General features: G+C 41.8%; 1 protein-coding gene across 3 annotated transcripts in view; it reads left to right on the plus strand.

The window, feature by feature from the left end:
• RTTN (rotatin) overlaps positions 1-15,850 on the plus strand; it is an 891,871-nt gene that overhangs the window by 452,708 nt on the left and 423,313 nt on the right. For all 3 annotated transcript variants that reach the window (XM_078687523.1, XM_078687524.1, XM_078687525.1), the window contains one exon: positions 13,137-13,254. In XM_078687523.1, the coding sequence (XP_078543649.1) occupies positions 13,137-13,254 (118 nt within the window). The remainder of the gene's footprint in view (positions 1-13,136; positions 13,255-15,850) is intronic.

Genomic DNA, 15,850 nt, shown 5'->3' on the forward strand with positions numbered 1-15,850 from the left:
TATGACTGTGCACAGGCACACTTTGCTGTATACTGGTATCATCCGCCGCCATACATGGCGCACTTGGCTGTCGAAGAGGGCTACATAGCTCCCATTGTCCCAACTGACTATATTCACACCTCTTTGAGCCAGAGAAGTCGAGACCCCTTTACTGTAGATTGTACGGTACAGGCCTGGAATCGATTGACGCAGGCCCTTGAATGTCCAATTGTCTACTCACCCAACCCTCCCTTGATTAATGAGCCGAGATTGCAGGTCACCTGCGAAGTCATATGAAAATTTGCTGCTGGGGAGACTTATACGTGCAGGGTACTTTCCGTACTGCGGCACAGTTTTTCGGAGAGGTGTCCCCCTCTTGTATGGATACCTTTTTATTTACCAGACTGAGGCAAAATGTCAGGGCCCTTACCCCTTCTTTCCCCACTGAGCCAGACACGTTCACTCCTCTTCACGCCATGGTACAGCCCGAAAACCCGAGGCACGTGATATCCACGCTCTACAAACATGTACAGACCGCACCTACTAACACTATTAATCGGGCCATGAAGGAGTGGGATGGAGACCTTGAGTTGCCACTAACGGACGAACAATGGGAGATTAGTTGTACTCAGACACGGGCGATTACAGGCAATAACAGACTGCGGCTACCACATTATAAATTCCTTCACCGAATATATTATACACCTGCTAGACTGAAAAGGTTTCGCTTGCGCGACTCAGACTGCTGCCTTCGCTGCGGCACCGCTTGTTCAGATTTTATGCATCTAGCGTGGTCCTGTCCCCAGGTCGCCAGGTAATGGGAACAAGTTTTTGCTGGTCTTGCGAGCCTGCTAGGCGTAGCACTGACACCTTGCCCACTCCAAGCACTGTTGGGCTTGACGCAGCCCATCGCCACTAGCCACAAAAGATTTCTGGCCCTTAGTCTTCTGCTTGCCAAGCGCCTAATTGCCTGCCGCAGGGGCAGAGGCCGAGCCCCAAAGTTTAAGTGCTGGATTCGCTCCCTGTCTACTTGGCAAGAGAGATTACACGACTACGCGGAACTCCTACCCCCGAGGTCTCAACCTAAAGACATATGGGTACCCTTCACGGCATATCTCCATAAGCAGCGGGCAGAAGAGGAAGATGACCTGACTGAGGCGGCTGTGTCCAATGCAGGTGTACCATAATCACCGATTAGGAAACACTCTTTTCTGCATGCACTACACATTTGCTCGTTGGCAGAGTATAACCTACTTATAGGGTCATTTGAGCGCCTGACTACAGGACTATGGTCAACTGGCGGACTTCCATCTGGGTATTACTTGATTGTTGCAACTATTGGTTTATTCTGTGATACTGCTGTACTTGCACTGTGGTGGACTTTCTTTCTCAATTGAAACTTCAGGACTTACCTATGCTTAGGTCTTATTAATTCAGACTCTTAACCACTGTGCTATAACACTATGTGTGGGGGGGAGGGGGGGAGTTAAGGGATATTAGTTACACATTCTTTTGAGTAACTGTTTATTGCTTCACACCGCCATGCATGGGAAGATGCCGATGTATTGCTAAATGATACAGTATATACCAACTTGATTTTATTGCATTGATGTACCGTGCTTCATGACTGAATAAAGGTTTTTGGAAAAAAAAATACATTCTGATGTCACAAACTGTATCCTGCTTTATTCGACAAGCAAGATCTTCCTTTCAATGTTCATATGTCAGTCACTGTTTCATCCTGGGTAACATCCAGAACATTGCTATCTCGCTCAGGACAGCCAACCAGCCTCGAAGTAAAATTTTGCAGCCTATTTTTCCCAGAGACAAGTCCATTTCAGTACACCTGTGCAGGTAGTTGCTAGGATTTATATCTTTTGCAACCACTCCTCCTTCCTCGTCTCAGAAAAATACTGTAATAAAGGAAGCTACGCTCCCTATAAATACAAATGAACAGATAATTTAAGGACTTCTTAAACATCACCCATACAAGGAAATAAATGCTAGACTAGTGACCTCAAATCTGTCACTTCTCAGAACCATTCATGTCGTTCCCTGGTTCCCCAACTTTGCTACAAAGGTACATGTCTCTCTAGGAGATTGGGCAGACATCTTCGAGTCTTGCAATTTTCAGTAGACATGGTCTACAATCCATAAATGTATACGCATTAGCAGCTTGAAGTTCAAACAAATCTTCCTCACCCGGTAAGCTTTCTTCCTACATTAATGAACAAGATACTCAATCACACATACTTTCCAAGGCGTTCTAGAGCCACGAAGCTAGCAGACAAATCCAGCGATATTTCCGCACCCGAATGGGTGTCTGACGTGAGCAACTCTTCAACACACTATCTGCAGAGCCAAGGACAGCTGCCAAAAGTTCAGACCGGGTCTATCAGACCTGTACAGCTTTTCTCCCTTGGGTACACCACCACAACATCTCTTTCGACACTCAAAAACAATAAAAGCAGATAATCCAAGTTTTATACGTAAGTTTGTTTTTTCCCCTTCTTGCTCATACAGAAGTTCCTACCAAGAAAGAATATGAACCATGGAGGGTGTGTCCAGCAGCACAAGCTTTCAGACCTACTTCTATTCTTACACTGCAATCCGAGGCAGATCCCAGCTATGCAGTGGCGTAGCAAGTGGGGGTCGGGGTGTTTGCCCCAGGCGGCACGAGTGTTGGGGCCGGCGCCCCCCATGCTATTACATGCGTTTGTGGCAGGGCGGAAAGCGCAGCTGGATTCAGCAACACCCCCGCTATTCCTTGCGGCCGCCGCGGGGTGGTGAAGGCAAGGACCACCACAGATGGCAAAGTGTCTACCTATGCCACTGCAGCTCTGCCAATCCAATTAAACATGAACCATTGTCATGGCATACACTCTGCCCAGTCTTCATTTCTTCTCTGCATCTTAAATCTTCTGAAGTCTACCAGTCCTGGATGATACACTTTGCTTGGAACACCACATGTAGCCTATACAAGGAAAGAGCGAAAATAGCAAACAATGAGTCCAATTTAAATTGAACCAATGTGCCATACACCCATTGCAAGCATCACCACAGTGGTCTCTGCTTTCTCTTCCTTCTCTTAGTAGCTGAGTATCAGTGCATTTGTGTGTTAGCGTTCATCTCTTAACGATTTCTAGAAACAGATTTTCTCTCTCTTTCTCTCTTTCTGTTCCACTAAAATTATCTAGCATTCCTGTTCGAGTTCTTTGACCTTTCCCACATCTCTCCAGTTAACAACATTTTCCTTGGCTCTCACTTTATCTCACACAGTCTCGATAATCAGGCTTTAACATTGCAAGTGTTTTTCTTCGCTTCCCGAGCAATATGTAACACATTGTAACTTATTCCAAGAGTTTCATCATGATTTTATCTTGGTAAACTATCATATTTTATACTTCTTTTTTCCAATTCCATCATCACCTTCTGAAACTTCTCTCCATACCCTAGACATCAAACAATGTCCTCATCCTCACTCACATACTTCTGCTTATCTCGGACTAAACAAATATGGCTGACTGATCGCCTACTGATGTCCTTAGGCCAGTGGTTAATTTGGTTAATAAAAAAAAAAAAATGTGCCGGGGCTCTCGTCAGGAGGCAGCTTGCACCAGCCCATTTCTCCTGTTAGCGCAGTCTAAAACACAACTCCTGTGCCTAAAAAATAAATCTGTCCTTAACTGGTGCTCATGAAAAGCGCTCCCAACACCTTTGGGTCTAGTTTGCGCTTTAAGCGCCTGTGTTCATTAAGTGCTGGTGCTGAGCACCAAAAACCACCTGCTTAAGTTAAGCACTTCCTAAGGGTAATTTACACATTGCACTTAGGTAACAAGCGCTACCATTGGCAAACGTTTTTCTGCAAGTATTAACTTTCGCCACGTCAACGTGGCAAACTTCGAACATTAAAAGGCTATTGCACAGTATACAAGGGCAGTCTATATGTACGCTAACCCTGTTTGCAGATGCCACCCTGCAACTTGGACGGGTCCTTACAGGTTTGTGCATGCCTGCAGATTAGAATAATCACACTGCAGTAATGCAGCTGTAGGACAGGTTGGTTAAAACATATTTTCCTATAAGGTGAGCTTCTATGTCTAAGGTATTTAAAAACATCGTTACCTGTAGTTATATTCAGATTTGTATGGCATCCTCGTGTCGAAAATACTACTTTCATCATGCTTGCATTATTCTATTTACAGAATCATAGCTATATAGTATTATATACGCTCCTGGCGTTAATATATATATATATATATATATATATCTATATATATATATATATATATTCACTGAAAAAACCATAGGTTATAGACCATATATAGTTAGGAATTAGCATTTAGAAAACCTTATTTTACTCACACAAAACCATTGAAATTCCATATATAGTTAGTTGCACTAACTATATATTGCGCACCCGCAATCCACTGCTGATGATGTCACATATTACATCATTCATGACATGGTCGGTGACATCACTGATGACATCACTGATGACATCTCAAATGACATCACTGATGACATCACTGATGACATCTCAAATGACATCACTGATGACATCATGACACACCAATACCAGTTACTACATACGCACTCACTGATTCCTACGTCTACACACACATTCACTCATTCACCCATACAATCACTCATACATACAGTCACTCATTATTACAACACTATCATATGCACTCATACACCTATGCAGACAGTCACACACTGCCACTCATCCATGGAGTTACTCACACACCAAGTCAGTCCTGTAAAGAATCAATTACACTTCCATTTCTTCATCTATACAGTTAAACACAGAACACCATACTTCAGTGACATCACTGATGACATCACTAATGACATCTGAAATGACATCACTGATGACATCTCAAATGACATCACTGATGACATCATGACACACCAATACCAGTTACTACATACGCACTCACTGATTCGTACGTCTACACACACATTCACTCATTCACCCATACAATTACTCATACATACAGTCAGTTATTATTAGAACACTATCATATGCACTCATACACCTAGTCAGTCCTGTGAAGAATCAATCACACTTCGATTTCCTCATCTATAGTTAAACACAGAACACCATACTTTTCACACATATACTAACGCATACTTACTCTCTTATACAATCACTGATACAAGTACACATTGATATGCACAGAGTCACACACCTCCCAGCCAGCCACACACACACTCAGTCTTCCATACATCCACTCATTCTTCAATATGTAAAACGTATTTAAACTTTACAAAAACACACAGACACTAGATGATGTCATCAGTGATGTCATTTGAGATGTCATCAGTGATGTCATCAGTGATGTCACTGACCATGTCATGAATGATGTAATATGTGACATCATCAGCAGTGGATTGCGGGTGCGCGATATATAGTTAGTGCAACTAACTATATATGGAATTTCAATGGTTTTGTGTGAGTAAAATAAGGTTTTCTAAATGCTAATTCCTAACTATATATGGTCTATAACCTATGGTTTTTTCAGTGAATTTTCAAGGTTTTGTAAATGCTAATTCCTAACTATATATGGTCTATAACCTATGGTTTTTTCTGTGAATTTCATTGGTTTTTTAACAGCTAATATCTGTTGCTGTAAAATGTATTCTTCTTTAAATCCAAAAATATATTTTATATGTTTATGAATAATTTTTTTTTTAAATATTTTTTTTTCTTCGTTCCCGCTTCGCGAATCGGGAAGCTTCCCGTTAGCTGACCTTGATGCCGCGAAATAGACCGCGAGCCGGTAAACGTTTCTTTACCGCAAGTGCCGCGTTAGAAAACAACATCGTGACGCCTCCCGTCCGCATGACGTTTCACGTTCTCGCGTGATACGTCATATGACGTGCTACGTTAGCGAACTGGTACGCGAAGCGAGTCGCAAAGCGCAGGTTTCTGGAAGCAAACCGGGAGGCCCTGCAAAGCGCTTAACGTAAACACAGCAAGTCATGTGACTTGGTAATAACACTTTTCATTGGTTCATTTCACTTTTGGTTTCCTAATGATATAAGACTAGGTCATATAATCTAAAATGAACACTTTTGATTGGTTGAGAACTCTTGTTTTTCCCAAATGATGAAAATCCCTCCTTCTTTCCTCACTCTGACTTTCATCATTGTGAGAGAAAGACCCTTTGTGATCACTGAGCAATGGCTTCTTTAGTAGCTTCAGCTGGTGCTTCCCCACCACCTCCACCACATCCAAGGAAGAGTGGACCACCTGCTCAAGTTATAATTCAACAAGAAGAGGAAGAAGAGGAACAGGACGACGAGCACGAAGAGAGGCAGTTTTTGCCTGAGCAGCCCAGGACGTCTCACCGGAAAGAAAACTTCATTTGGCAATTTTTTAAAATTCCCAAAGGTCAGAAAAAAGTAAATGCAAGATACGTAACTTGACTTATATGTCAAGATAGACTGTCCAGAGGAACCGAGAAAAAATACAGTTTCGGAAACTACACAATGCATCGCCATATGACTAGGTGGCATCCTAACAACTACAGTGCTGCACAGTTTCGGAACGACCTAGATAATCTCCCTATTATGGCCAGAAGATCTGTTGTACCGGAAGTAACGGGACCAGAGGGCAGGGAGATGGTGCCAAATATACAAATGAAATTTGGTGAAGTAAAACACATCTGCGTATTTTGCGATGGATTCATTTCCTACGGAGAAAGAAGCATCACTCTGATCAACAGAGCTATTGACTATCATATGCAAGTTTGTACGAAACGCCCAAAATAATAAATACTTCTTTTTTTGTTTTGTTGCTCCTGTTGAGCCCTTTACAATGAATCGTTTTCATTGCCCCCTCCAAGAAAACCCCCAAAAAACTATAAAACTGTTCAGAAAAATTCAAAAAAAGTAAAAAAATGTTCCGAAAAATAATAAAAAAAAATATAAAACAACAAAAACAATAAAAAAAAAAGTTCTTTTCAGAACTACCTCCCCGTTATTAAAAAATTGGTACAATATTTGGAACTGTGCCAACCTCTATTTCTCTTAGTTCGCTTCCCAGTTCGCTCGCCGGTACGCGAACCGGAAGCGAACCAAAAACAGTAAGTATAAGGGAAGGAAACAGACACTTATGTTAAAAGAAAGACAGCTATAGGGGAGTAAACTAGAGATACTATTACCCGTAATCCACTGCTGATGATGTCACATATTACATCATTCATGACATGCTCAGTGACATCATCAGCAGAGGATTGCGGGTTTTTTGGCAACGTGCCTTATCCACGGTTTAATAACGCTGCCTTTTGCTTTATATAAGTTTTCAAATTGTATGAAATATATACCAATAGGTCGTTATGAACCTTTAGGTAGTGCTTTTCTTCATGAGGTCTGGTCGCTTCCATACACATACAGATGTTTCAAAGATGATCAAGAAGTTTATCTGAATGGAGAGGAATGCACTGAGACGCCAGATCATTCACTAATGTGTAGGCACATACAGTTACACGGTTCATGCAACAAACACCGACCAAATATGGCTTGCGTGTTGCAAGGCACCAGTTCCTGCTATCATCCCCACGTTCAAGTTGTTGGCAAATGGTAGTTATTTGATGCTCAATAATGAAGATTGTTCTGAGTTAATTAAAACTATTCCTTTTATCGTAACAGTAAGTGAACGGGTTATTTGCTGCAGAAATGTTCTATTTCCTCCCACACATGAACATAGGGAGTTTTCAATCTGGCCAGAAATACCAACCTTGGGACAGATTTCAACGGCATGGCAAGAATAAGAGCTCTTTTGTCTTAGAGAGAGGTGGCCTTGAGTTCGGCCCGTGAAACTTTCGTGCTTCACATAGCGAACACCCGTACACAGGTGCAGACCCTTTTCAATTCAGATTTGCCTTTCAATTTCAGCAAGATGGTTCCGACTATCTTTAACGCATCCTCCACAAAGGCCCTGGCGCACTTTTTTAAAGTTGTTACCAGTGGTCTCGTGACTTCATTTGAGAAAATCTTTGGAGTCATCCCTGCTTCCTTTCATTCTATTTTCTCCACTCTGGTTCGTGGATTGGCATTTTTACTTGCATTACCAGCGGACGCTCTTGTGCTTTTTTACATTTTTAAATATGGATGTCCCTCCTATGCAACCTCCCACCCTGCAGCTGCTGACACTGTTCCGCAATCGCATGCTAGAATATTATGGCACAATGCCGTTGGCGATATTAAGCACGGCATATGGATTATCTTTTCGATTCTCCTACTTCACCTGTGTCCAGCCTGTATTTCACTGCCTGACCTGTGATTTCGATTGGGCCATTGATTTGTGTCTCTGCGGACCGGTTTCTCCTGACGTCGACTTTAATCAGCTGATGACTCCTATCATTACTCACGAGTTGGTTTGTCCTGGCGAAAGGATTATGGCTGTGGCATTGATGCATGGACTACTTGGTCCCTGGAATTTACTGGCGGCAGCACAGTCTTTCTTGGAACAGAGCTTTCTTGAAAACCCACCGAGCTGTCCTCTGATGGTGATAGAGGATCCGGTGCTGGGAGAGCACGTATGTTCTTTTCCGCTTTTAAATTGGATGGCTGAACTGTTTTCGGATGAAGACGGTGACTTCCTATTGGAGGCTGTTGCAGCTTATTTTGCATACACAGTTATGTCATAGACCTTTTTCATGTTTGATATGCTGAGTAATAGCATTTCATTGACAATTCATTGACTTATTTGTCAAGTTTTTATTATTTACCTTGCCTATTGGCTTAAGACTCGATAAAGTACTTGGCTGTTTTATTTTTCTTTAGCATTAAATTTTCCTAGTTTTTAATGCTTTACCTTGCGGACCGTCCACATATAAACTTGCAATCTGCTCTCATGAGATGGCACTTCTATTATCTTATTCAGTTCGTTTCCGGATCATGGGGAGGTGTCATCTAGGTCCTGGATATCTTTACACCGTGTTAAGTTAGCATGGGCTCATTACCGGTTTAAACGCCATTTTTCCTTTTTTGCAACTTCTGCACACGACACTTAGTTGTTGCTTTAGCTTTCCACCTAGTAGTTCATCGTGGTTTACATGAGAATAATATGTTATTGCTCTACTATCTGCTTTGCTTGTTAAACTATATCTGTACAGCGAGTGCTAAAGTTTCAAGAACAACACGATACAGAATTGTTATGAGGTCTGATCTCCACGACTTCATACTCATAACATAAGTGCAACTTCTGCCAATTCTGGGCATGAGGCGGGTTTTATATTGCTTTGCCGAACACACATACACAACAGTTGATGCGGTTCACATGAAGAGAGAGCTGGTGTATGCTGATGTGATTCCTTCAAATCTAAGACACTAAAGTATGGGCACGCCCTAAACCAACACAAAGAGACCTTCTTAGCAAATAATATAACATGTGTATTAGGGAGGGTGAGATATAAGCAGCCGCGGGCCGTGGAGGGAGTTACGGTGAGGCAGGGAGGCGGGGAGGGGGAGAAGCAGGGTGGAGCCCTCTCTACCTTGCCCCTCCCCCTCCCCGCCTCCCTGCCCCACCGTAACTCCCTCCACGGCCCGCGGCTGCTTATAAGTGTTGCTAACTCTTATTCATTTACAGCATGTTAACATACTGTCACCATTCGCTTTTTATGTACTAGTAACTGTGCTGGTTATTTTGCTACTGATAATATCTGTACTTGTATTATCTAAGATACTACGCCTGAGAAGACGGCATTAGTAAATAAACATTTCAAATACACATGTGTTCTTCTTAACTCCATGTTCTGGTTTCTAAGAAATATATAACGACCGACTGTTCATGAGTTCCACGTATCCTGAGGTACTATAAGTTCATATTCTGGATTGTCTAAACATTGAGAGTTTGTTATATCCAATGTGACACTGTACATAGCTTGCTAAGGAGTTTTTGATTACTAACGTGAGTTTTGGGACACCCTAATTCGCCGAGGTTCCAATCCTTCTGTGTGAGAACAGAAACCCTGCGACAGGGGCACCCCCGACCCTTGCTGGAGCTTCATCACACTTGCGATACAACTCCAGCAATGCGCCACCTTTACGGCACAGATACATCACGCATCTGTGCTGTTTTTGCCCCATGATGCGCCGCATTGTAAATGCAGCACACCATAGGTGACGGAACAGCGGCACAGAATGACTAACACATCCCTGGTGATGCGCCAGTCATCATAAATGTATCCCTATGCTTCTTATCTTGTTAGAGATGAACCGCCATATGTATCATCAAAGTTTTTTGCATTTCCTAAATAGCGAACTTTAAGGAATAAATAGCGATTCTTTACCATTCCTAGTTTGCGATTAGCTATTTGCTAATTACAAATTACCCATTCATTTCCTTCATTTCCATAGGGCGGTTGGACTCACTTTTAGCTCGAACGGCTGAATGGATTTCCACGAAACTTGGCAAAATTGTAGGGACTGGTAGCCCGATGTGCCTTTGCTATGTCTCAAGATATATGCTCCAGTGGTTTTTACGAAAATTAACTTTGAAAAATATATATTGGGCTACATTGGCCTATATATATGTTGGAGCCCAAATGTAGCCCAATGTAGCCCAATGAAGCCCAATGTAGCCCAACTATAGCCCAGTGACAGAATGACCAATCAGCTTCGCAAACCTCCGTTACGCGAAGCGGAGCGCTGTTACAGATATATATCTTTTTTTGAACGTTAATTTCTCAAAATCCACTGGAGCACATATATTGAGACCTAGCAAAGGCACATCGGGCTACCAGTCCCTAATATTTTGCCAAGTTTCGTGCAAATCCATTCAGCCGTTCGATTATTATTATTATTATTTTTTTTTGCCCCGCGGGGCCCTTTTAAAACCTCCACATCAAACCTAGGGGGTCAGCGAGGATCTACTATGCCCCCTTATAGTTATTTCCCCCTTTGTTTTGACCTCCTCTTGTCTCTCGATCCTACCGAGAGACAAGATGGCGGCCGCTACGGACTTTTTGGAATGTTGACAGACGCCGGAGAACCAATCAGCTTCGCTTCACAAAGCTCCGTTGCGCGAAAAGTACGCGTCCTGGGACGCTGCCAGGTCCGCTGTTACAGATATATATCTTTTTTTAAACGTTAATTTCTCAAAATCCACTGGAGCACATATATTGAGACCTACAAAAGGCACATCGGGCTACCAGTCCCTACAATTTTGCCAAGTTTCGTGCAAATCCATTCAGCCGTTCGGGCTAAAAGTGAGGCCAACCGCCCTATGGAAAACTCAATGTTAAAAACACGTTTTGGGACCCCCCTTTTTTCTCGGCCCCCCCTTGACGAACCCCCCCCCAAATTTTCAAGGGCTGCTCAGAAACAAATTGTGCCATTTTCCTGAAAATTTCAGCCAATTCCGTCCACAAACGCCAAAGTTATTAGACATAGAATTTTCAAAAATCCCATAGAGAAAAAATCCTAACTATATATACCTACTGGCGACCGCCAGTAGGTAATATATATATATATATATATATATATATATATATATATATATATATATATATATATATGCATTTCAATGGCCCGAGAGCTTTCAAGGAAGCACACGACAGCAAGTGCAAACCAAAGGTTTATTTCAACAAGGAACCAGCATCTGCATTCCAAAGAGTTCATAGCGCCTTACGCGTTTCAAGGCTCCTGCCTTTTCTTCAGAGGCGACTTACAGACTGTGGGTGTTGCCAGAGTTAATTTTATGCCCAGCTGCATGATGTTAGTCAAAAGCACCATCACGAAAGAGAGAGGCTGCTGGTGGGAACTGTGTCCATGCCGGATTCAGCACAGCAAGTGAGGTAATTTAATCAGCCCTGCACTCTGTCCACGTGGATGTTCAAACAGAAACCTACTAAAGGGATTGATTTGGACTGTACTGAACTACTTGTTCCAGCATGCATTAAAAACGCACTGAGCAATGCAATTGACTAACATCATGCAGCTGGGCATAAAATTAACTCTGGCAACACCCACAGTCTGTAAGTCGCCTCTGAAGAAAAGGCAGGAGCCTTGAAACGCGTAAGGCGCTACTGAACTACTTGTTCCAGCATGCATTAAAAACGCACTGAGCAATGCAATTGACTAACATCATGCAGCTGGGCATAAAATTAACTCTGGCAACACCCACAGTCTGTAAGTCGCCTCTGAAGAAAAGGCAGGAGCCTTGAAACGCGTAAGGCGCTATGAACTCTTTGGAATGCAGATGCTGGTTCCTTGTTGAAATAAACCTTTGGTTTGCACTTGCTGTCGTGTGCTTCCTTGAAAGCTCTCGGGCCATTGAAATGCATATATATATATATATATATATATATATATATATATATATATATATATATATATATATATATATATATATTCATCTACCTCAACAGTATATTACTCTTTGCCCACCATCCTCTAAGGTCACTGAAGTTACCTACAACACTACTTGCTATTCTGATTCAAGCATGTGAATCTATGGAAGATCCAATAATGGATAAGACAATAAGTTATTTACCTGTAACTACAGTTATTCAGTATTGGTATATATCATAGATTCACATGCGATCCACCCTCCTCCCCAAAGAGGCACCCCTAATAGGTCAGGATTATTTATTTCCACTTGTGCTTTATAGTCTGAGGGAATCAGCCTCTGTTGGGAGTGTTCTAATAGGGTGCTGACGCCTGATTGGTTATAATTCAAGTTTGGTCCTTAAAAAAGGAAATAGGCTATTAAAGTGCCTGTGCCATTATGGCCTCTGATACTATTGCATACTGCTTTACTGTGGTAGCTTGGGACTCCCACTTCAACGACGGGGAATGATTCAAGCATGTGAATCCATGAAAGATACCAATACTGGATAACTGCAGTTACAGGTTAGTAACTTATTTTCTTATGTGTTCTGTATGAAGCCAACTAGGCTAAAAACACTGGCTTCCCATCAATAGCAAGTTTCCTTACTACCATTGTCATAACTGTGAGGTAGTATCATTTTTAAAGACGCTTAATAAGATGTCGATTTTTATTTTTATTTTTATGGTATGGTAATGTCTACAATCCTGATATTTCGTAACTTTTTTTTTTAAAGGACCTTTGTAGTATCGTCTTTTGTGAGAGAATATACTAACACTGACATTTAAATTGTGTGAAATTGCTTTACTTTCAGATAATGGAGTGTATGATGTTGCCATGCTTGACACTGTTAAGAAAGCTTGTATATGCAGATGCAGCGGTTCGTCTGTCCTTAGCCCAGCAGACCTCGGTTCTTCTCACGTTGTTCAGAGGTAATAAAAGCTTGGACGCAAGATATTACATTTTAAAGTAATTTATAAACAGATTCTTGTTTGAGATCTATCTCTAGTTACCGTCACTATCAGTTGTGCCATGAAGCACAGACAGCTTTACATGTTAATTTTGAAGTCCCTATATACTTTGTTTCTAAAAGTAGTCCATAATGTGGTATCAATATCCTCTTATTATGAGGGTCTACAAATAACTCCTACCTTTAAGAACATAGGAAATGTATTTACCATTTGAAGGGCACAAGAGACTATTGTTTGGTTTGAATGTCTACTAAGCATACGCTATCTTCAGATTGATTTTTTTCTCGCAGTTGTGCTCCGGAGCAAACCTGCTTTCTGTACAAATATAAGAAACATATGACTTGTCAGTGAAGGGAGTTTCTTCAGTGTGGAAGGATTTTAGACATTGAAACACGGCGCTTTCACAGATCATATCGAATTCCTACCCAGTGTACCAAGTTCCTATCTTTCAGTGATGCGTTGTGCCTGAACTGAGTTGCAGCCAGGTAAATGATGCTGCACAGGCGAAACCGGTGTTTGGCTCCTGAGTGAAAACCCTAAGTGTTGAGGACACAGAGTCTGCATAGAATGACCAACTTCTTGACATGGGCGATGATGAGTTGGAGCCACATTTTTATATGAAGTTTTTCTAGATCTGTCTAAATGTAAGGCATGCTCTAATGTTGGGAAATCAACAAACCCCAACAGTGATAGGCTACCAGAAAACACACGGCCTGATTAAGATTTCGCCAGATTGGTTTCTCTGGCGCAAAGGTTATGGCTATCCCGTTCGGCAAAATATAAATACCTTAGAATATTATGGGATTTATATTTCGGCGGACAGGATATCTGTCACCGTTGTGACAGAGTAACTCATCTGCCGAAACCTAAATCAGGGCCACAGTCTTGCTTTAAGGTGCCTGAAAAGTGAATTTTTGCCATTTTGATGCCATTGGGCTCAAGACAGCAGTTAGATCTGCTTACTCTCATGATGAAAGACTTGCCATTGAGCCAAATGTCTTCATAGCAGGCCGATAGGTGCTGCTCAGTCTTTTCAACATTTCTTCTGAGCCAGCACTGAAACTGATGGTCTTGCATTGATCCAGAAATTAATCACATTGTATACTGAAAATTTCCGGACATCCAAAAGTCTGAGTTTAAAACAATTTTGAAGTCTTTCACCGCAAAAAAATAATAATAGTAATACCCTTAGCAGTTACTCTTGTCTACAAAAAGCACAATCAGCAAAGTAGATGAGGAGGTCTTCCATCAAAGGACAGGCCTTATAATCTACTTCAGAAACATACCACAGGTTAATTTGAAAGGAGAACCTCATTGGCTCCTTGGCATACTTGTTGGAGGATCACTCTGAGATCTCCCTTTGACTAGTGGATTATTACCATGGTATACTACAGAGAGCAGATACTTTGATGCAGTGAAGTTAGGTCAGGATAAGGAATTACGTTTCTCAATGGCGATTTTAATTTCTCTACTTTGCAATAATGTTTGCTCATTCCCCAATGTGTGCTTTAACTGGGAACAAGTATATTTAAGACATCAGCCACCACTTATTATTAACACTATGGGTTGTGCAGAAATTTCAATCAGCTTTCCAGGGTCCCGCAAGAATGAAGTCCCATTCTGAACTACTCTCTATAATATCGTCCTGGCTCAAAAGAGATCAGTATTCTGAGTCTCATCATTTGTCGCCTAGTTCCAGACTAGTAGATCCAGAAACTTGAGATAGTAGGCAAAAAGCATAAGTGGCAACAGCTACACCAGTGATGAATTGCCAACTCCACTGCTCTCCTGAACTGCTACGTTATATTCATCAGCAGTGGCAAGAGGACACTAATAAAGGCATTTGCATCTGTGCAGTAAGGCATACTTATCTCCAGCACCTGCAACAGCATCTCCCTTGAATCATTTGATGCAGCCAGGAGTCATTCAAGTGGTTTTCCTCTATCTAGACTCTGGTGGTAATGCATTTTTGACTGTCAGTCTGGAGAGGAGAGGGATATTCTCATCCTTTATGGCGATCATGTATTTGTTCAACAGAAGGATTATACTTTAGAACCACAATGTAGTGTAATTGCATATATGTAGCTTTGCATACCTCTGACAGTGCATCAGAGCATATTTGCAGACGGGTAGCGTCCTACTCCAAGTGAGTGCTATGAATAAAAAAATAGAAAAAACTGGTGCTCGAATACAGCAGAGGCTGTGTAGGGACCTTGCAACAGAGGTAACCCTGTCCAAGTAGTGTTCCTATCCTCAAATAGATGTCATGTTCGACAGAAGTGCAGTACCCAAGGATACCCGAAGCAGCCAACATCCCCCTCTTGCCGCACGCAAACACACACACATGCGCACCCCGACTCACACACACACTCTCTCACACTCTCATGTCATAATGAAGTATTGACAAACTGTAAACTTCCCTGATCATGACATGCCTAACATATAGTGCCACACATGGCCGTTTATGGATATTTTATAGTTTGTAATGAAACCAAAAAAGTTTCTCTATGAAAGACTTTCAAGAAAGTAGAATGATGCATTCAAGGGACAATGCACT

Source organism: Lissotriton helveticus, chromosome 4_1, assembly GCF_964261635.1.
Source record: "Lissotriton helveticus chromosome 4_1, aLisHel1.1, whole genome shotgun sequence".
NCBI lineage: Eukaryota > Metazoa > Chordata > Amphibia > Caudata > Salamandridae > Lissotriton > Lissotriton helveticus.